The sequence below is a fragment of the Desmodus rotundus genome, chromosome 13 (genome assembly GCF_022682495.2).
Source record: "Desmodus rotundus isolate HL8 chromosome 13, HLdesRot8A.1, whole genome shotgun sequence".
In the NCBI taxonomy this organism is placed as follows: Eukaryota; Metazoa; Chordata; class Mammalia; order Chiroptera; family Phyllostomidae; genus Desmodus; species Desmodus rotundus.
This window is the reverse complement of record NC_071399.1, coordinates 3,476,737-3,497,776: the sequence shown is the minus strand read 5'-3', so window position 1 is coordinate 3,497,776 and position 21,040 is coordinate 3,476,737. Positions and strand designations below refer to the sequence as shown.

At 40.2% G+C, this 21,040-nt stretch overlaps 1 protein-coding gene across 7 annotated transcripts in view; it reads right to left on the bottom strand.

Annotated features, from left to right (window-relative positions):
• The window catches only part of WDR17 (WD repeat domain 17), a 77,830-nt gene that overhangs the window by 39,262 nt on the left and 17,528 nt on the right, over nucleotides 1-21,040 (bottom strand). For all 7 annotated transcript variants that reach the window (XM_045197098.3, XM_045197095.2, XM_045197096.2 and 4 more), the window contains 6 exons: nucleotides 15,661-15,789; nucleotides 14,143-14,326; nucleotides 8,519-8,749; nucleotides 7,350-7,601; nucleotides 4,831-4,953; nucleotides 2,397-2,581 (listed from right to left, as the gene is read on the bottom strand). In XM_045197098.3, coding sequence (XP_045053033.2) covers nucleotides 2,397-2,581; nucleotides 4,831-4,953; nucleotides 7,350-7,601; nucleotides 8,519-8,749; nucleotides 14,143-14,326; nucleotides 15,661-15,783 — 1,098 coding nt within the window. In that variant the 5' untranslated portion in view covers nucleotides 15,784-15,789. The remainder of the gene's footprint in view (nucleotides 1-2,396; nucleotides 2,582-4,830; nucleotides 4,954-7,349; nucleotides 7,602-8,518; nucleotides 8,750-14,142; nucleotides 14,327-15,660; nucleotides 15,790-21,040) is intronic.

The following is a 21,040-nucleotide window of genomic DNA, read 5'->3' as shown; positions in this document are numbered from 1 at the left end:
GAAACTAAAAGTCCTTTCATGCAAATATTCCTTCTTTTGGTACCAATGACGCTCTGAAAGAGGGTCATGATTTTAACAGAAAGAAGAATAGTGGGCATGGTCTCGAGTTTAATGGGTCATGTTCCAAAATTTTCTAGCAAGTTTATTCTTTGGAACTCACAACACCTGTTCCCATTGCCTGGTGACTTGGGTCCCAAACATCTGACAAACTGAGACGTGGGATATACCGATACATGGGAACAGTCACACTTGCGAAGTGGAAAGGGATCAGGATGCGCTGTGGGAGAAGCTGGTAGGAATCTACTGCCAGTAGCCAGAGGTACCACTTGTCTCCCCAAACTGGAACGCGGGAACTGAAACTCCCACCCCAAGCAGCAGAAATTACACCCTGCTGGGACCTGGGAGAGAATTAACACAAGGATGGGGCTCTCTATTTCAATTCCGGCCTTAGGGGCACACAGGAGCCTTCCAAGTCCTGGAGCCTGGTGACACCAGAAGCACCGCCCACAGGAAGCCACACAGGGCTGCAGGGGCTCCTCTCGGGAGAGGAGAGGAGAATCCCAGAGTTAGCAAGGAGGGGACAGGATGCTTCAGCCACAGGTTCAGGGGGCTGGAGTTGGTCCAGTCCTCATGTCCAATGTTAAGAACACACTTGGGGCAGGGACTGCCTGGATGTGTATTTTTCAGTGTTAGTTCATGGCTACGCTTTCAAATTTTGTTTTTTAAATTTGAAAAACCACACAGCAAGAACTAAATTGTGAATATTTCTTCATCTTCTTATCAGGGGGAATGCAAGGAGGAAGGGGCAATTTTGAAGCATTTTTCTTCATCTTAATCAAGCAGACATTCATGTGGAAGTACACCTTTTAGAAAGTGTATGACTAGGATTTTTCTTATCCCATGTAATTTGGAATCTTTGGAGATGCTGTACGCATACAACATCAGAGTCAGATGTCTCTTCCGAGATGTTATTTCTAGTCATCTCGAGTTGGGGTCTGTGTTGGGGATGAGAGGAATTACAAAGATAAAACTCACTGTGTCTGCTGAATGGTAGACATTTTGAAAGGGAGAAGAGCCACTGAAAAAATGTATAATAAAAGAATCTTTGAGCTTTTATTGAATTATAAATTCAATAAAATAAAACATACTTTAAATGATGACATACACCCAACAGAAACTCCACTGAACCTGGGTTGCGTGGCTTCTTTACTAAGGTGAATTTTAACAGACTTCTTTTTCTCCCTTTCCTTTTATAATTCTTTTTAAAAGTAAGTGGTAATTTGAAATACAGGAAAAGTTTCGCACACTGGGAAAACATTTACAGAAGGAATACTTTTAAATAAGCTACGCATTGTTAAAAAATATTTTTGCTAATGTTCAATGTTTTTATTTGAGGACAAAATTAAATTAGTCCTGATATGATAGTATCATTGGTTATTTCCCTCTTTTTTTTTTTAACAAGGGCAAGTATAGCTCTTGATTCCTTTCTGAGTTTTTCTATTGAACAAACATTTAACATTTAAAACTTTCTTAAATATCAAGATTAGTATAATTAGGAGGGATGGGGAGAAAAGGCATACAACTGTAATTGAATAACAATACAATTTAAAGAACGAAAGAAAAAGATTAGTATAATTAGTATAATTTAAAACTGTAGGGAAAAAACAGGTAATTTTATAAACTCTAAATGAGGGGCAATTGAGGATGATCACGAACAAATATTAATTACAACACAATATAATTACATGCACGCATGCATTCATCAAAACTTAACAAAGACTTGCTATGCACCAGGCACTATTTTAGGTAGTGGAGACAAAGCAGAGAGCACAACCAAACAAAAATATGAGTCCTCAGCAAGGTTTTATTCTGCTGTACTAGAGGCTTAATGATCATGAGAACGGAAGTTGATAGAATCAGAGTTATTATAATGGTTCAATAATAGACACAAATCTTACGACAACTTCATCCAACCTTGCTCATTTACAGATGAGAGCAGCCACACCTGGAGTACCCGGCAGAGATGGACTTTTCCTCCTTCTAAGAGGGTACCGTTTTGCCTCCCACCTACAGCACAGGAACGTGGGTTTCCAGTGCTGTCCGAAGGGCTGACATGGCCCCCACAAGAGTGGGAACACTGCCGACCTTGCTGGTGATCGTGATCAGCTAGACATTCACATTTCCAGAAGTTCAATGTTGGAAACTGAAAGATTTTTACTGGGTTTGTCAGCATTCTACACATTATTCCACAACGTTTTTGTCAGCCAAGATAAAGTCCTAATATATGATTGTTTACAAAAGTGTATGTTAACGATATTAATAAGTAAGTAAAAGTAAATATCGCAAGCTTCACAAAGTAGGTGTTGGGTATGAAAGAAGGGGCGGCCTGGACATACCATGTCTCTAAGGAAATCCCACTTCCTGGCTCCCAGGTTGTACAGGCCGACGCCCCCGTCCAGGAAACAGCACAGCGCGTGGCCCGGAGGGAGGGAGAAGGCCTGGCTCCGCGTCAGCGCTGGGGGGGGCACCGCCTCGCTGGTGGAGGACGTGTAGTGATTTTTAGTCGGGGGCTGGACTGAGACTGAAAAAGAAGAGAAGTCAGCAGGTAAACATGTGAGCCAACAGCTCCGCATAGGCTGGAATGAAACCGCACAGCGTAATTCATAAACTAATGCATAAACTGTATTTAAATGTATACATATATGTAATGTTCACATATGTATGTATACATATATGTATAAATATAATTCATACATTAATTTAGAAGTTAGTAAATAAGTAAATTTGTAAATTAATAAAGAAAAGCCCTTTGTTTTCTTCTACTGAGAAATAATCACATTTCCTGCCACAGGAGCGCTTTGGCAGCTTTGCCAAAATAGAGGGCAGAGCAAAAGTAGGTCTACAGTTATTTATATGGAAAAATAATGTAATAATTAATAAATATTAATACAAAAATAAACTCTGTGTTTCATGTACTCACAACTATAAACCTACTTTTTTTCATAAATTATTTATTGTTGTTCAGCTACAGTTGTCTGCATTTTCTCCCCACCACTGCCCCCCACCCCAGCCAAACCCACCTCCCTCCCTTGCTTCCACCTTCCCCCTTGGTTTTGTCCATGTGTCCTTTATAGTAGTTCCTGAAAACCCTTCCCCTCCACTGTCCCCTCCCCACTCCCCTCTGGCTATTGTTAGATTGTTCTTAATTTCAATGTCTCTGGTTATATTTTGTTTGCTCTTTTCTTCTGTTGATTATGTTCCAGTTAAAGGTGAGATTATATGGTATTTGTCCCTCACTGCCTGGCTTATTGTAAACCTACTTTTGCCCCACCCTGTATATACACATATACACAGAATTGGATATGATTTTGCACAGAGGTGTATAAAAGTGCAGGGGGAGGAAAATGGATGAAAATTAGTACGTGAGGAATCACAATATACTGTGAATATTTGTTTTTTATCTCCCCCATAAATTAAAGCACAGAATGATTATTTTTTTAATTAGAATCTTCTTTCAAAATCACCATATATTAGCTGACGTTGCCCTCTGCATAGACAAATAACACAAGCATGGGAATTTTTTCTTTGAAAGCTCATAACTCTCTCCACTAAACGCCCATCCAATGAAAATAAGTTTTTTGACATATAATTCACTCTAATTTAGTGCCCAAACTAAGAATCATAATTGTCTGACACACATTTGCATCTCAGTTTTTCTTTCTTCTTCCTCGGGTTTACTTTCACTGTTTATATGCTTCCATTTCTCCAACTTCCAGTTACATAAGTGTCCGTGCTTTCTTATTTTCTGTGTATTCTTTATCTCATATCGTGTCTTCTTGCAAGAAGTTTTTCCTTAGAACATGAATATTCTTTTGCAAACATAACTCAAAATAATAATACCACTGTCAATTATCAGACCAGTCTATACTAATTACATACTGGAAGATAGATAAATATTTCCCAGATATTCTCTTTTTTGAGTATATTCCCTTTTTATTCAAATATAATACAGTATTCCTTATCTCATTCACTTGCATAATACCCCTCAGAATCTCAGAGTGACAGGAAGTCCATACTAATTTTAACTACCTACTAATAACAAAAGAAGCACTTGATTCAATGAAAGTTTGCTGATGATTTGGTTAAAATTAATATGGCCCATGACTTGGTTTTCTAATATTTTAATTTACTGACATTATGAGTGGTTTTGAACTCTTTATATACTTTTCTATCTGTAATTCAACTCTTTTTATAGAACTTGGAATGATTAAAATCTTCATTTTCACATAATTTTTCTTTTTCTACACTTTGTTACATTGAAAAATGGGGTAAAAAACTAGACATCTAGCAATAGATTACTTGAAAGGAATTACTCAGAAATGACGAGGTTGGTACCTACTTCTTTATATTTTACGTTTTTTTCTCTAATGAACATGGGCTACTTTTCTAATATAAAAAATATGTGAGAATCTGTGCTGTTTCAGTCATCCCATGGTGTAAATCTTCATAGCAACTAAACAGAGAAACAAATAACCACAAAAAATTGCAGGATGTGTAAACAATACGTCAGCCTCCAGAGTATCAGTTCCCAACCCTCATGTCTCTAGAACCTCTGGTCTCCGGGATTTAGAAGGATCAGGGCGCCACAGAAAAGCCGAAATGGTGTGGCTTCAAGGTTCCTTTAGCACACGTATTGTCCAAGGCTATTTTTTCAAATTTGCTTCTCAGTAGCATATGGCATTTGCTATGTTCATATCATTGTATCATTTTATTTGAAAGCAGCAAATACAATATTTTAAAATAGTAAACTTTGTTGATACTTTCACTTACATTTTTTTCTTGGAGGAGAATTAAGTATATGTAAGCAGTGAAATCCTGTTTTCTTTAACTTAAAATTATCAATAGGTGTTGTTCTTGAAACACTCCAAATGCGTAAAACACCTACTTGAGAATCTAGTCAGGAAAAGAGCATTCTGTTAAAAACTTTTATTTGAAATATAAAATGCCCAGACACAAGAGTAATGAAAAACTTCTACTTACAAGACTTTTAGCACTACTAATTGGCATTCTTCAAACAGTAAGATTGCACAATAATACAATCAAAGACTCTGCTAAAATGTTGTTCCACCTTAACATGTTTGGCATGTTTTACTATTTTTTTTCTGTTCCAAATCCTTTTCTAGGGTGTGAAACTGGCTTCCGTGGCACCTTACCCACAAAAATCAGTATGACAGCCTGGTCACAGAAAAGCACCCCCCTGACCCCGCACTCCAGGAGAACCCACCACTGAGAACTTCCCACCCCAGCCTTAAAGGGTCCTTCCTCGTCAGGATGACCATAAGCTGCTCCCTTGCTAAACTGCAGCTGACAAGGATGCCTGGTAAACCTGCAGCCAGTTGGAAAGCCCCCTCCCTTCCAAAATTCTACCTTAATAAGCTATTGGAAACCAACCAGGCAGTCCCTCAAATGATTAACCACGGAGTCACAGAATGACCCGGCCATCGCATCCCTGCGGGTACCCCCAACAAAGCTAGAAAGACGCCCACACAAAAACCTGCACGCAAATGTTCCTGCCAGCCATTATTTGTAAGAGCAAAAAAGCAGCAAAAAGCTCCGTGGCTGTCAACTGATAAATGAATAGGTTCTGCCACATCCACACAATGAAACATCATTCACCCGTAAACAGGAATGAATTACTCACAGGCCCAACGCCATGGATGAACCTGAAACCTCTATGCTAAGTCAAACAGGCCAGACAGAAAATGCCAAATACTGAGTTACTTCATTTCCAGGAAACGCGGAAATCCACAGGGACAGAAAGTAGGTTAGCAGTTTATGTTCATGTGTGTCCCCTGGGGGCTGTGCAGAGGGGATCACAGAGAAAGACTGCTAGGGGTGCAGACGGAACGTTCTGGAATTAGTGGTAAAGTTCGCACAACTGTGTGACTACAGAAACCACTAAACTGTACACTTTAAAATGGTGAGTTGTATGGTATGCAAATTTTATGTCACAATAGTAATAATAGCTATATAAAAATCCCCATGTCTATTATTAATTATATCACGTGAAATTAAAGGCAATTAAGACATGTGTAATGTAAATGCTTCAAGTAGTAAAAAAATTTTTTTTCCAATTCCTTTGTCTTTCAACCACAGCTTACATTCGATGCCATTCCGCACCAGTTTCTGACATAGAGCAAAGTGGCCAGAAAACCAAGCACTCTAGTTAGTGGTCAGTCCCCCACTGCCCCGAGCGGCCACCTGGCCCAGCACCCCGTCGTCTCAACAATGCTGGTTATATTACTCACGCTGCGGTCGCATCTCTGCAGCCACCCATGTGCTGCTGAACCCCTGACCTTTCCAACCCTCCCCCAGCCGTTCCCTCTGACAGCTCTCCGTGTGCTCTCTCTCTGTCTGTTTCTACGTTGTTTATTTTGTTCGTTAGATTCCATATAAAAGTGAAATTATATAGAATGTGCCTTTCTCCAACTGGCTTATTTCTCCAGGTCCATCCACGCTGTTGCAAAAGGTAAGATTTCCTTCTTTTTTATGGCAGAGTAGTATTCTGTTGTGTAAAAGTACCAGGGCTTGTTTATCCACTCATCTACTGATGGGCATGTGGACTGCTTCCAAATCCTGGCTACCGTAAATAGCGCTGCAGAGGATTTCTTTTAAAATGCTAAGATGATAAGGACTCTGTCTTTTATTTTACACTGAGCCCATAGGGGAAGTGTTGATACAGTCGCTGATGGGACTGGCACTTGAGAGGTGTCTTTTTGAGCCTCAGTAAATAGTGAAAGTAGAGTCGTTCAATTTCCAATCACAATTTTAAATTCCTGCATCTTCTCATCCCACCTAATCTCCTGGTTTTGCTAAATCTGTCTGGATTAGGAAACCATGAAAGCACATCCATTCAACCCGCAGTGATACGTTCTGGGTCTGCCTAGACCTGACTGGCCGCCGGTATCAGAATTTCCAGTAAGGTTGAGAGGCTCCTACCCAGTAAGCCGGTTTTCTAGTCAGTCCTTTCCCTCTCAGCCTGCCATGCCTGAAATTAGACTGACTCTGTCCTCTGTGCACATGCAAACACAGATATGTATACACGTATGCTCATATATATTCCAATTTATTACCGGAAACCTGGACAATGGGGCCTTAGTTTCATTTTCATTTGTTGTTATGTTGAAAATACACAGTATAAACAAAAGTCAAGTAGGCATTTACTCTAACAGACGACACCCTTCATACTGTTAGTCAGTCTTACACAAAATTAACAAATGAAAGAGTGTAATTTTCCTGGCTGAACTGAAGAACACACACCTTGAACACGCTGGGGGAGGGTCACATACCTCCAGTTACAAACACCCCAGGGGCACTGGGGACCCAGGCCAAGCAATGCACCGAGGCTGCTGCATTGGGGCGGTTAAACGTCGTGATGCAATAAAGCGATTCCGAATCTACCAGCCGAATTCCGTAGTGCACGTTGGCCACCAGGAGGTAGTCAGCCGACAGCGGGTCCCACTCCAGGGCTGTGACTGGATCCTCTTCGTCTGGCCCGTCAAGGGATTCAGGCCTCAGCACGTGTTTCTGACTTTTGTTGCCTAATGACACGTGAAGAAAAAGGGTTTTAAACAACATTCTCCAAAAAAGATCAATAATCGAGACGAGACTAATTTTCTCCTGGCACGTCGCTGAGCTCTGGGACTCCTGGGAAGAGAAAGCTGGCAGTTCCTGCAGAACTGACACTTGACCTGTGACCGCCAATTAGAGCGCGTCTGCTTGATGAAGTCAGACCGCACTGCTTTGCTCTGGCAGTCCCGAGTGTCTGGAATGTTTGTCCTATTTGTTATTGGAAAGCTGCAAGAAAAAAACACGTAATAGTGCACATGGTTTTGTCCTCGGCTACAATTTCAGTGTGTTGCGATCACATAGGAAAAAGCTAGCCAGAGGAAGTAGACCGTGTTGTGATGGAAAGTATAGTGTGTGTAGGGAGAGACAGGGTCCAGCCCCACCGAGTTCCCCCACTCCCTAGCTTTGTGTTCTCGGACAAGATAATCTCTGTGCACTCAGCTTTTATTTTCATCATGGAGAATGTAACAATACTTACCACACAGAATTTTTTAAAGGATTAAATGTTTGTTGCTTAAAGAGTTTGGAAGAGTGGGGCCTGTGACAGTGTATCAAGATTCACTTCCACTCCATTCTCACTCATCACACCATTTGTCATGACCACAGCTTCCTGCTGACCACCAGGATGAAGGAGGCAGCCAGAAAAACAGGGAGATAAAACAAGGGGAATTAAACGAAGCACAGGATCCTCAAACAGCCCTCTGTTCCTTCTGAATGGAACACACAGCTGGCAACAGGGAAAAGTGCTTCTGCTGGTGCGTCACAGTGGGGGCTCCACTGAGCAGGTTCTCTCATTCTCGAAAAAAAGGCAGTGGAACAACCAAGGTAAATAAGAAATTACACATGCTAAGAAAAGTAAAAGTTGAGCTCTGGCTAATTGAATTCTCACCTGGTTGTAAAATCGACAGACTTCCATCCATATGACCAAATGCAATCTTGCCCTTTTTCTGGGTATGCCATCGGAACACAGAGATGTCAGACAGGAAGCTGTGGGCGTCCCTGTGCACGGTCACTCCGCTCTCCGGCCCCGAGATGACCCAGACGAACAGCGGGCCCCTGCGGGAACTGAAGGCCACAGCGTCGCCCGCGTTCCAGCACCAGCTCAGACAGGCAGGCGTCCCTGGAACCAATTCAATACGGGGACATGATACAGAGACCTGGCAGCCAGCTGGCTGTACCATTAAATTACATTTGCACTGTAAATTTCTTAAAAAAAGAGTACGTTCGTTATTAAAAAATAGTACCTTCTTACTTGGGAATTGCATTTTATTTTTTTAATATATTTTATTGATTCTACTATTACAGTTGTCCCATTTCCCCCCCCCTCTATTCCCCTCCGCCCTGCACACCCATCCCACCTGCATTCCCCCATTTAGTTCATGTCTATGGGTCGTACATATAAGTTCTTTGGCTTCTACATTTCCTATACTATTCTTATCTTCCCCCTGTCTATTTTCTACCTACCGTTTATGCTATTTATTCTCTGTACCTTTTCCCCTCTTTCCCCCTCCACACTAATAACCCTCCATGTGATCTCCATTTCTGTGATTCTGTTCCTGCTCCAGTTCTTTGCTTTGTTTGTGTTCGCTTTTGTTTTGTTTATTTAGGCTGGGTTGTTAATAGCTGTGAGTTTGTTGTCATTTTACTGGTCATATTTTCTATCTTCTTTTCCTTAGATAAGTCCCTTTAACATTTCATATATTAAGGGCTTGGTGATGATGAACTCCTTGAACATGACCTTATCTGGTAAGCACTTTATCTGTCCTTCTATTATAAATGATAACTTTGCTGGATAGAGCAATCTTGGATGTAGGTCCTTGACTTTTATGACTTTGAATACTTCTTTCCAGCCCCTTCTTGCCTGCAAGGTTTCTTTTGAGAAATCAACTGACAGTCTTATGGAAATCCTTTGTAGGTAACTGTCTTCTTTTCTCTTGCAGCTTTTAAGATTCTCTCCTTATCTTTAATCTTGGGTAATGTAATTATGATGTGCCTTGGTGTGTTCCTCCTTGGATCCAACTTCTTTGGGACTCTCTGAGCTTCTTGGACTTCCTGGAAGACTATTTCCTTGGTCAGATTGGGGAGGTTCTCCTTCATTATTTTTTCAAAGAAGTTTTCAATTTCTTGCTCTTCCTCTTCTCCTGCTGGCACCCCTATGATCCGGATGTTGGATCGTTTAAAGATGTCCTGGAGGTTCCTAAGTCTCTCCTCATTTTTTTGAATTCTTGTTTCTTCATTCTGTTCTGGTTGAATGTTTATTTCTTCCTTCTGGTCCAAACCGTTGATTTGAGTCCCGGTTTCCTTCCCATCCCTGTTGGTTTTCTATATATTTTCCTTTATTTCACTTTGCGTAGCTTTCACTCTTTCCTCTAATTTGCAGCTATACTCAACCAATTCTGTGAGCATCCTAATTATCAGTGTTTTGAATTGTTCATCTGATAGGTTGGCTATCTCGTCATCACTTAGTTGTATTTTTTTCTGGAGCTTTGATCTGTTCTTTCATTTGGGCCTTTTTTTTTTTTTTTTTTTTTGGTCTCAGCACACCTGTTCTGTAGTAAGGGGTGGAGCCTTAGGTATTCACCAGGGCTGGGCAACCCACGCTGCTGCGTTGTGATGCTGTACGTGGGGGAGGGGCCAAGAGGGAATAACGCCACTTGCTCCACTCTCTGTTGACTTTCAGTCACTCCCCTGCTACCCACAAGCAAATTGGGCCCTTCTGGTGCTGATTTCCAGGTAGGTGGCTGGGTTTGTATACATTCTAGGACCCTGTGTGTCTCTCCAGTGGGCTCTCCTTGAGGCTGGGAGTTTCTCCCACTGCTGCCTCAACCCCCACAGGTGTTTTCAGTCAGAGGTTTGAGGCTTTATTTCCCCACGCTGGAGCCCTGGGTTGTGAAGTTTGTCTTGCTCCCCATTTGAACCTCCCGGTTTATCCACACACGAATGTGGGACTGCCCACTCCACCAGCCACTGCCTTACCATGAGTCCTCTCTGCCCGACTGCCCGTCTCCATCCCTCCTACTCATCTGGGTGAGTGTTTCTTCTTTAACTCCTTGGTTGTCGGACTTCCATACGGTTCAATTTTCTGTCAGTTCTGGTTGTTTTTGTTTTTAAATTTGTTGTTTTCCTCCTTTTGGTTGTGCGAGGAGGCACAGTGTGTCTACCTCAGGAACTGGATTTTGAAAGTTATATCTAGCACCACTGGGAACATATGCAGGGTATTTCCATGGTGAAGGGAACAGCACTAATGTGATCACATGCTTCATGTATTCAAAGGGATTTACTAAGACTTTTTTCCTGGAAAACTGTATGCTCACCAAAGGAATCGATTCTTGCTGGGTTTGGGTGTGTACAGCCTGCTGGAAGCATTCTAGGTAGACAAGTTAGTGAGGGGTACAAGTCCTGCTTTAAAGGGTCTTACATAAAAAAATGGCAAAATACAGATTAAATGTATAAAAAGTAAGATGCTACTACAAGGATTTAATAAAAATAAAATTAATGCTATAATCCATGTCCTTTCGGGAGTTTAGATTCAGATCTGAGCTTTCCCTCACTAAACCTGTTTCCTCATCCATAAAACAGACATAACTAAAATTAAGAAAAGGAAATATACTATTTTATGTAGAAGTCCCTTTTAAACTATGAGACAAAATACAAAAGTTAAGTGTAAATCTCCCCACAGTTACTTTAATTGAATGGATCCTTAAGAATGTAAGTGTTCTGGTAAATTGATGTCCCGAGACAGAGACTGTGCTTCTTCCAGCACAGATTCACTGTCAACTGCATCAGATCATCGAACGGAAGGTGCATAGCAGGCAACGTGCCGTTAGCGCCCAGGAGTCTGGTTTGAACAAGGTTCTCCAAAAATTCCATGTGGGGAAGGGTTGGTGAACCCCTGGGCCACTGCCTGGGGAGGTGAAGGGGATCTGAGTCACACCTTGAAGGGGCAGGAGACTTTAAACATATGGCATGAGCCCTATATCCTGGGAACAGAGAACAATATAAACAAAGACACAGAGCCAAAACTGTTTAGTGACAGTAAAATCGCTTTGTGTTTACAATGGGCCGAGAAGCAGAAACTGGAGACTGAATGCCTAGTTCAGGGCCTGACATGTAATGGGAACTCCCTAGGTTTTATGGAATGAATGAAAGAATGAATGAATACACGAATATGTAAAGAAGGTCAATAAGAGAGCTGATGTAGTTTTAGGACACATCGACAGAAGTAGAATTTGCCCAATAAGAGATCAGATACTCTGTACGGATCAAGCCACCATAATACACTTGAAGAAAACACATGAAGGATGCTGGGTCTCCGAATGAATATTTCAGGAAAGGCAGCAAGGGGAAGCAGGGACCATATTGCTACAATAGAAAACCCGACTGTCGTGGCGTAGTGTCTGTAAGTACTTCTAAGGGCTCTGTAAATACTAACTCGCTTAATTCTCCGAGCAAGATTCTGAGATAAGTAGGATGTATAACTATCTGCTATTATTAACAGTTTTGTTTTCCATAAGGATGTTGGGATGTTTTTCAAGTTGGTGACAATTTTAATATTTTTACATTTAAACAAATTAATATTCATTTTTTGATTATTAGGAAAGACTAATGATGAAGTAAAAAACAACAGTTTCATGTTCACCTGCTGGAAGTGGAGGTTCTAATATTGAATACAACATTGATATGCAAACTTCTACTTTGCTTACTGAATTCTAGAAAGAAAAAAACAGAGTCTAAGATATTTCATTTCAAGGGGATTATTTAAAATGCAAATGACCCAACGATGTTCACAATATCTTTTTGCAAATAGAATATCAAAGTTTTCAATCTTCAAATTAAGAAGATACTTAGAAATAGCATGAGGGACTTATTGATAAGTCTGAAAATTTCAGAGAAAGAAAAGGTATGTAAACCTGATTAAAATCATTACCCAAATTATTTTATCATCCTACCCATGTTAACGAAGAGTCTTATTTATTGGTATAGTCAGTGGCTCAGGAAGCCACGTATGGTACACACACTGATGAATGAAGAGCTCTTCCACCACAAAGGGACGTGATGCATGTGGAGTTTATGACAAAGTAGTGGATAATCCAGGTGATGATACAATAGTATGTTGCCTAATCTGTACTCCAGCATAACATGTAGATCACATGTTGTTATGCACCTACAGTCTAAGATTTTGCAGGACAGCTTTATGAGAATGATGACATTGTACAACATTCTTAGTTTATGTCACATAAAATATGGAAAGAATGTTAAGGAGTATTTATTGTGTTATTTAAAATTAATTTTACACAAAGCTAGATTTAAAGGATTGGGAAAATACACTGTTTATTAGTATAAAGAACAATGGAAAATGTTGTAGGATTTGTGGTTGGTGGAGAAACACATATGACCAGAGAAACATGAAAAATCTTGACTGGAGCTTATCAATTGCTTTTACATATCACAAAGCTTGTACCGAAAGTAATTTGGCTTTTTCTCATTGGTGTATTGAAAACCTTAAGGAAACTGTTACTTACATTAATGGAAGCTCACTGAATAGTTGACTTTTAAATATATTTTGCTCACCGACTGCAGCCAATTACTAACACTGAAGTTCACCAGTTGTTGCAAGTGAAACTAAGCAGGATGTATGAAACTGGGAGTAAGGTTTATATTTTTCTTGTTAAAAATTAACCTTGCTTGGGAAACATTTTTAAGATAAAACTTATGTAACAAAATTGGTATATTTTCCCAGTATTTTCAACATTCCTAATGATCTAAATTTGAAAAGACAATAAACTAAATACATTGAACATAGCCAAATGTTCCAAAAGGTATTATCATTATTTTGGAAGCAGGATTTAAATATCATTGCCTACGGATTATCAACATTGTTACTACATACTGAAAAGGCTACTATAAAAACAATTGAATAAAACAATGAGATTGCCACTTCTTAATTTTCTATCTCAAAGTTATAATCAGTATCTTTAAGGGAAGAAGCTGAATACGGGGAAAATGCCCAGAAGTAGCTTTCAAAACCATAGCCGATAGTTGAGCTACACCTGTTGTTCAAAATGCCATTAAGTTATTGTGCTGTTTAATGCAGAACAGTGATCACTGAATGTCATCATTATTACGGGGCATGATTCTAGGTAGAAAGAATGCAGAGAGAATTATTCTCCCCACTGAGACCCACTGTGCGAACGCGGGCTTTCTAACTGTAAGCCTTCTTTTGCCATACCCTGCATTCTTGAACTTTTTGTGTCGTATTTAAACACCGACAAAACCATTTGGTATTCACTATATTGTTCATTGATCAGTGTACTAAGTATAATCATGTCGTGACATTTTGTTTGAGTTTTTCTCACACACACACAATGAGTTAAGATGTGAGCTGTATTTCTTATACAGATTACCACTAGGAAGTCTGACTACTTTAAAATCTGAGCTCATTGAAATACAATATTTTGTTTATTGAAATAAAAATATTTCATTCAACACAATAAGCCCCAGTCACCAATGTACCTTTTGTATTGTTGAGTTTAGCAATGACTTTTTGTTCTGCAACATTCCAAACGATCACTAAGTTGCCAGCGCTGGCGCTGGCGAACAGGTCAGGGTTGTGTGGGCACCATGAGATGGCCGTGATGGTTTTTTTATGTTCAGACATAATTGAGTGAAGTTTAAATTCATTATAACGGTGATCCAACTAAAAAAGAAACATTAATAAAACATTTCAGGGCTGCTTCTTAGATCCCACATTTACCATTAATCACAATACTTTTTAAAAGCTACCTACTTGACACTTAGCACAGCTAGCAACAAAATATGAACACATTTCAAGCCTTGGTCTACTGTCAGGTATATTCCATCAGCTGGAAAAAACCTTTCTGAAAAAATGTAAGAGAATTGAGATTAAACACACCAATTCAGTGGGAAGGGGCTCTGACACTCGAGCTGAGATTTGAAAACACTCTCCCGACAGGCACTGTGGGCAAACAGGAAAACGAACGTAAGCAAAGGCAAGCTATGAAAGAGTCTGAGATGCTTGGGAAACTGTGGTATCTTGGTATGGCTGGAGCTCAAGGTGAGGGGAGCCAGAGACGGGGAGATTGCAAAAGAATCTCATTCTGCCAAATTTGGACGTTAATTTTAGGGAGGCAGGGGCAATTGAGGATTTAAAAGTTTCGATCTGCATTGCAGATGTTTGATTAGGCTCGGTATACTTTAGAGGCAGTCAAAGAGGAGGCAAAGAGAACACTAAGAGACCTTATATATAGCTGAGGTGAGAAGGATAGAAGGAAGAAAAGATACAAAACACTAGAATCACTCTTGGTTCCCTGGGTGTAGGATGTGAATAGAGAGGAATCGAAGGTGACCCTCAGGTCTGTGGTTTGGATGGATGGTTCGCGGGTGACACGGGAATAAGGGGAAGACTAGACTTGGATTTAAGACACATGTGGCACTTCTGTATGTGGCATTTCAGAAGGCCATTGGCTCCGCAGATTGGGAGCACGTAAGAGATGGAACAGAGCTAAGACATGGAAAAAAGTAGTTTTAACAGCCTTTATCTCAAAAATTTCTCAGCCTCTATTACATCTGCACTATTTTTAATATAATGATCTCTAATGAACCACCCACATTCCTCAAATAAGACAACTTTCTCATATCAAATGTAGTTAGTGAACAAAGCGTGAAATAAATGAACAAACGAATTCCATTTATTTATGTGGGAATACAGTCCAGAAGAACTAAATACTACTCGCTCATCATTCATAAATGGGACCTTTTAATTCTTGAGGAAAATCTTTTTGATGAACAGCACATAAGTATCAGGAAAACAATTAAGATTTTGCTAATAATTCAATACAATGACACAAGCATTTTCTAAAAGCTTGACTTGTAAAACTAATATAGTAACATGAGTAGCAGCAAGATATAAAATATGTATCAGTAAAAGTACAGCATGAAGCTTTTCGTGTGACAGGGATTTAAAAATAATTATCGATTAAATATGAATGGTACGCGATACAGTTAAATTACCTGGTAAATGTAGATGGCCAGGGTGGCGCAATAGGCAAACCTGTCTCCGCTGGCAGCACACACGTCCTTGTTCCACGGCTGACAGCCGGCGGCCAGCAGCCCCACCTGCCTCACCTGGGACATGTTTGCCTTGGGAAACAAATGTGGAGGAACATCAGTTATTTACATCATTCAATGAACTTCCTCTTCATCGTTTTACATCTGTCATCTTCAGTCCTCATCTTTATGCCCTGAAAAGTTATTCTATTACTATCATTAATCTCAATGTATACTTATTTACACTTCCAAAGAATAGGAGTGTAAATCGGAAACGTCTGTGGACAGGCAGGCAGGCGACTTAAATTAGGGAAGCAAGAGACTGCAAACCCGGGAGATGTGGTTCACGCTGAGCTCCCCTTGCTCTGAAGTCTGCTCTGTCGGGGTGGACAGAGCCACACCCCTGTTCTTTGATTAGAGTTTGCATGCTGTGTCTTTCTCCATCTCTTTACTCTTTTTTCTAGGGGGGATCAAACATTTCTTATTTTTTATTGAATTTATTGGGGTGACATTGGTTAATAAAATTATATAGGTCTCAGGTGCACGATTCTACAATATATAACCTGTACACCGTACTATGCGTTCACCACCCCAAGTCAAGTCTCCTTCCATCACTATTTATCCCCTCTTCTCCCTCTTCTATTGTCCTTGACACCCCTTTTCCTCTGGTGAAAAAGGGTGTCAAGGATCGCCACACTGTTGTTTGAGGGGTTTTTTTGTTTTGCTTGGTTGTATTTTTTGCTTAATCCCTTCACTTATTCCTATGTGTCTTTATATTTAATGTGTTTCTTGTAGACAACATATATTTGGGTCTTGTTTTTTGACTCACTCTGACAATTTCTATCTTTGTTGGGTGCATTTAGACCATTGGTTTTCAAGGTCATTATTGATACAGTTAGATTATATATCTATCATGTTTTTAATATTTCAATTTGGTGTCTTGGTCTTCGTTCCTGTTTTTGCCTTCCCCACTTTTTCTTCCTTTTGTGGTTTCAATGGAGCACTTTATAGGATTCATTTTTTCCTTAGAATTTCAACTATACCCTATTTTTAAAAATTTCAGTGGTTGTCCTAGAATTTGCTATATACATTTGCAACTAATCCAAGTCTCTTTTCAAATGACACTATTCCCCTTCTCAAGTATTGTCAGTAACTTCTAATGACAAACTATCCCTAATTCCTCCATCCCAGCCCCTCATCATTGCTGCCATTCACTTCAGTTATACATAAGCATACAGAGCATATATGTGTATGTGTGTGTGTGTATATATGTATATATGTGTGTGTGTATACATACACATAAACATACATAATCAATATACTGTTATTTTCATTTTGAAAAAAACTGTTGTTAGATCAATTAAGAATAAAAATTTTTATTTTACCACCACTTATTAATTCTCTGATACTTTTCCTTTGTTTATGTAGATCTGAGTTTCTGACCTGATCTATATCATTTTCCTTCATTCTGGAGAACTTAAAACATTTCTTGAAAGACAGGTCTACTGGCAACAAATTGTTCAATTTTTGTTTGTGTGAGGAAGCCTGCATTTCTCCTGCACTGTCTAAGGATCATTTAGCAGGGTACAAGTAGTCCTCGGTTGGTGTTTTATTTCTCTCAACACTTCAAATATTTCGTTCCACTCTCTTCTCGTTTACATGGTTTCTGAGGAGTCGAATGTAATTCTTATCCTTTCTCTTCTATAGGTAGAGTGTTTATTTCCTTTGGCTTCTTTCAAGATTTTCTCCTCGTCTTTGATTTTCTGCAGTTTAAATATAATTTGCCTAGCTGGAGTTTTTTGGTATTTACCATGCTTGGTGTTCTCTATCTGGATCTGTTGCTTGGTGTCTGACATTGTTCGGGGGAAATTCTAATAATTGTTGTTTCAATATTGCGTCTGTTTTTTGTCTTTCTTCTTCTTCTGTTATTTCTATTATGTGTATGTTATACTTTTTGTAGATGTACCACCGTTCTTGATGTTCTGTTATTTTGTTTTTCTTTCTTTTTTTCTTTGCCTCATTTTGGAAATTTTTATCATCACTTTCTCAAGCTCAGAGAGTCTCCCCTCAGCCATGCCCAGTCCACAAGCCACCTCACTAAAGGCATTCTTCATTTCTGTTACAGTGTTTCCGGTCCTTCATTTTTTTTCTTTTATTCTTTCTTAGAATTTCCATCTCTCTGCTTGTATTACCCATCTGTTCTTGCATGTTGTCTATTAATCATAGTTCTTAATTTATAATTCCAACCTTCCTGCCATATGTCACTGTGGTTCTGAAGCTTGTTCATCTCTTTAAACTGTGCCATGTGCCTTTCAGTACACCTTGCGACTTGTGTTGAAAGGGGAACACGTACCAGGTGGTGGTGAGGTATGGGAGGACAGCAGGTGGTCCTTCTCCTCTGATTAGGTCTCTGACCTTCAGTGAGCCTGTGCCTGTAGAATGTGAACCTCACCAATGATTCTAGAAGGTTCCTCCCTTACGTGAGACAGTGGTTCGAAGGGGCTGGAGTTGGGTATGTCCCTTTACCCGGAGAAATTAGGCTCTGCTATAACCCCACCAGGTTAGGGTCTCCCCAGGGCAGCCTTGTTAAGGAGAAGAGAATGCTCCGGGACATTTCAAAGCAGTTCCTTTACCGCCCCCCTGGCCAGAAGCATTAAGGGATTTTCTCTGATATTCATGTGAGGGCCCTAGAGGTCCTGGAGGTAAGACTCACAGAAGCAGGGCAGCCTCCCAGAGTCTTCACCTCTCTGGGAGGTGACTGCTGCCCTCTGCCCCAGCGCCCGCCAAGGCCCCTGCAGGCGGGTTTCCACTCCAGCACGTCCCGATTTCTGTGTCGGCCTCTCCACTTTGGGGGCAGCAGTTTGCCTTGTGACCTCACGTCTGTCACGGATCTAAGATCAGTTCATTCAGCTTTTCATTGTTTTAGGCCAGAGGGAGACTCCTAAGCTCCTGACATGCCAGACTGGAAACCAGAAGCCCTGCTACTGATTTTTATTTATTAAAAACCAATAAATTACTTTGAAATCCATGTCAGTACATTTTTACTTTAACTATCAGTGTATTTTGATTTCCTACTTTTTATTTTTCATATTTAGATAACATAAACATTTCAATTTTATCATATCATTTGCTATGCCCTTGTTCTTGACCAGCTTTCATAAATCTTTTTTAAAAATATATTTTATTGATTATGCTATTACAGTTCTCCCATTTCCCCCCCTTTATTCCCCTCTGCCCTGTATACCTCCTCCTACCTGCATTCCCCCACTTTAGTTCATGTCCATGGGCCTTAAATATAAGTTCTTTGGCTTCTACATTTCCTATACTATTCCTAACCTCCCGCTATCTATTTTCTACCTACCATTTATGCTACTTATTCTCTGTACCTTTTCCCCCTGTCTCCCCTTCCCACTCCCCTGTTGATAACCCTCCATGTGATCTCCATTTCTGTGATTCTGTTCCTGGTTATTTGCTTAGTTTGTGTTTGTTTTTGTTTTAGGTTCAGTTGTTAATAACTACAAGTTTGTTGTCATTTTACTGTTCATATTTTTGATCTTCTTTTTCTTAGATAAATCCCTTTAACATTTCGTATAATAAGGGCTTGGTGATGATGAGCTCCTTTAACTTGACCTTATCTGGGAAGCACTTTATCTGCCCTTCTATTATAAATGATAGCTTTGCTGGATGGAGTAATCTTGGATGTAGGTCCTTGCCTTTCATGACTTCACGGGGCTTTGATCTGTTCTTTCATTTGGGCTGTATTTTTTTTGTCTCGGAGTACCTGCTACATAGTAAAGGATGGAGCATTAGCTGTTCACCAGGGCGGGGCAGTGCACATGGCTGCGCTGTGATGCTGTATGTGGGGGAGGGTTCCGAGAAGGAACAATTGCTCTGCTCTCTGCCAGCTTTCAGTCACTTCCCCACTACCCACAAGCAAATTGGGCCCCTCTGGTGCTGATTCCTGGGTGGGTGGGTGTGTGTAGGTTCTAGGACCCTGTGGTCTCTCCAACAGACTCTCCTGTGAGGCTGGGAGTTTCTCCTGCCACCTCAACCCCACAGGTGTTTTCACTCAGAGGTTTTGAGGCTTTATCCCCCACACTGGAGCCCTGGGTTGTGAGGTCTGTCTTGTTCCCAGTGGTTCCTCCTGGTATCTGGACCATCTGTTCCTCCAGCCAGTGCCTCGCTTCAAGTCCTCTCTGCCTGCCTGTGCATCTCCACCCCTCCTATTGGTCTGGGTGAATGTTTCTTCTTTAACTCCTTTGTTGTTGGACTGCCATACGGTTCAATTTTCTGGCAGTTCTGGTTGTTTTTTGTTTTTAATTTGGTTGTTGTCCTTCTTTTGGTTGTGTGAGGAGGGACAGTATGTCTACCTATGCCTCCATCTTGACTGAAAGTTCGGCTTTCATAAATCTTATGTCCCACAACTTAAATTTAGAGTTGAAAAATTTGTTCACACCAGCCATTAAAATAATAAATAGGACAAAACAACATGGCATTTTATTTTTTTAAAATCTAACATTTTGAGGACATATTTAAAAATCATGTATTCTTAAATATATGAATACTACTACATTTATAAATCTGAATTATTTGAACTGGTAGTATTTGACACTTAAGAGTATCATAAGATACATGTATGTACACAATACTATGTAGCCTTTATTAAGTGGTACCTAGAGTTGCTGAGGAGATAAAGAGAAACGTCCAGGAGCTTTTGTTATCTTTGTGGTCGGCATGAATTGTTACACAGCTGATGCTTCTGCATTACTGAAAGTGGAAGATGTTTAGGTAAGGTCCGCTTCGAAACACATCTTTGCAATTTAAATACTAATCCTATACAATGTCACGTATGTACAGTTAAGTAGATTTTTAACTTAGGTGATTATAGAGTTCACATAAAAGTTATATCCTTTTTTATCTTTATGTTTCCTTATTTTTTCTGTGAAAAACTTAGGAAATTCTGTGTCCATTCTAAAGACTTGTTGCTGCAGAATACGGATTTTTTCTGGCCCAGAAACAACACGTGGGCCTCAGAGAGGAAGCACCAGACGGTGCAGGTCACTGAGCAAGGCAGGTAGGTGGACCTGGGGCTCAGGGAGAAAGCCTGGCAGCTGTCACCTCACACGCCACCAAGTGTCAGCAGCCTGCCACTGCAGCCCTTGCAAGACAGTGTTTTTATTTTTCTAGCCTACATACAATTTTTAGTTCCAGTCACTCTCACACACACACACACACACACACACTCATAATTAGAGTGAAGATGCTTTGCACAGTAAGTGTATAAAATATTTTGAACAGTGATGAGTGTATTTTCATTAGATGCTATAGTATGAGAGCTCACTTT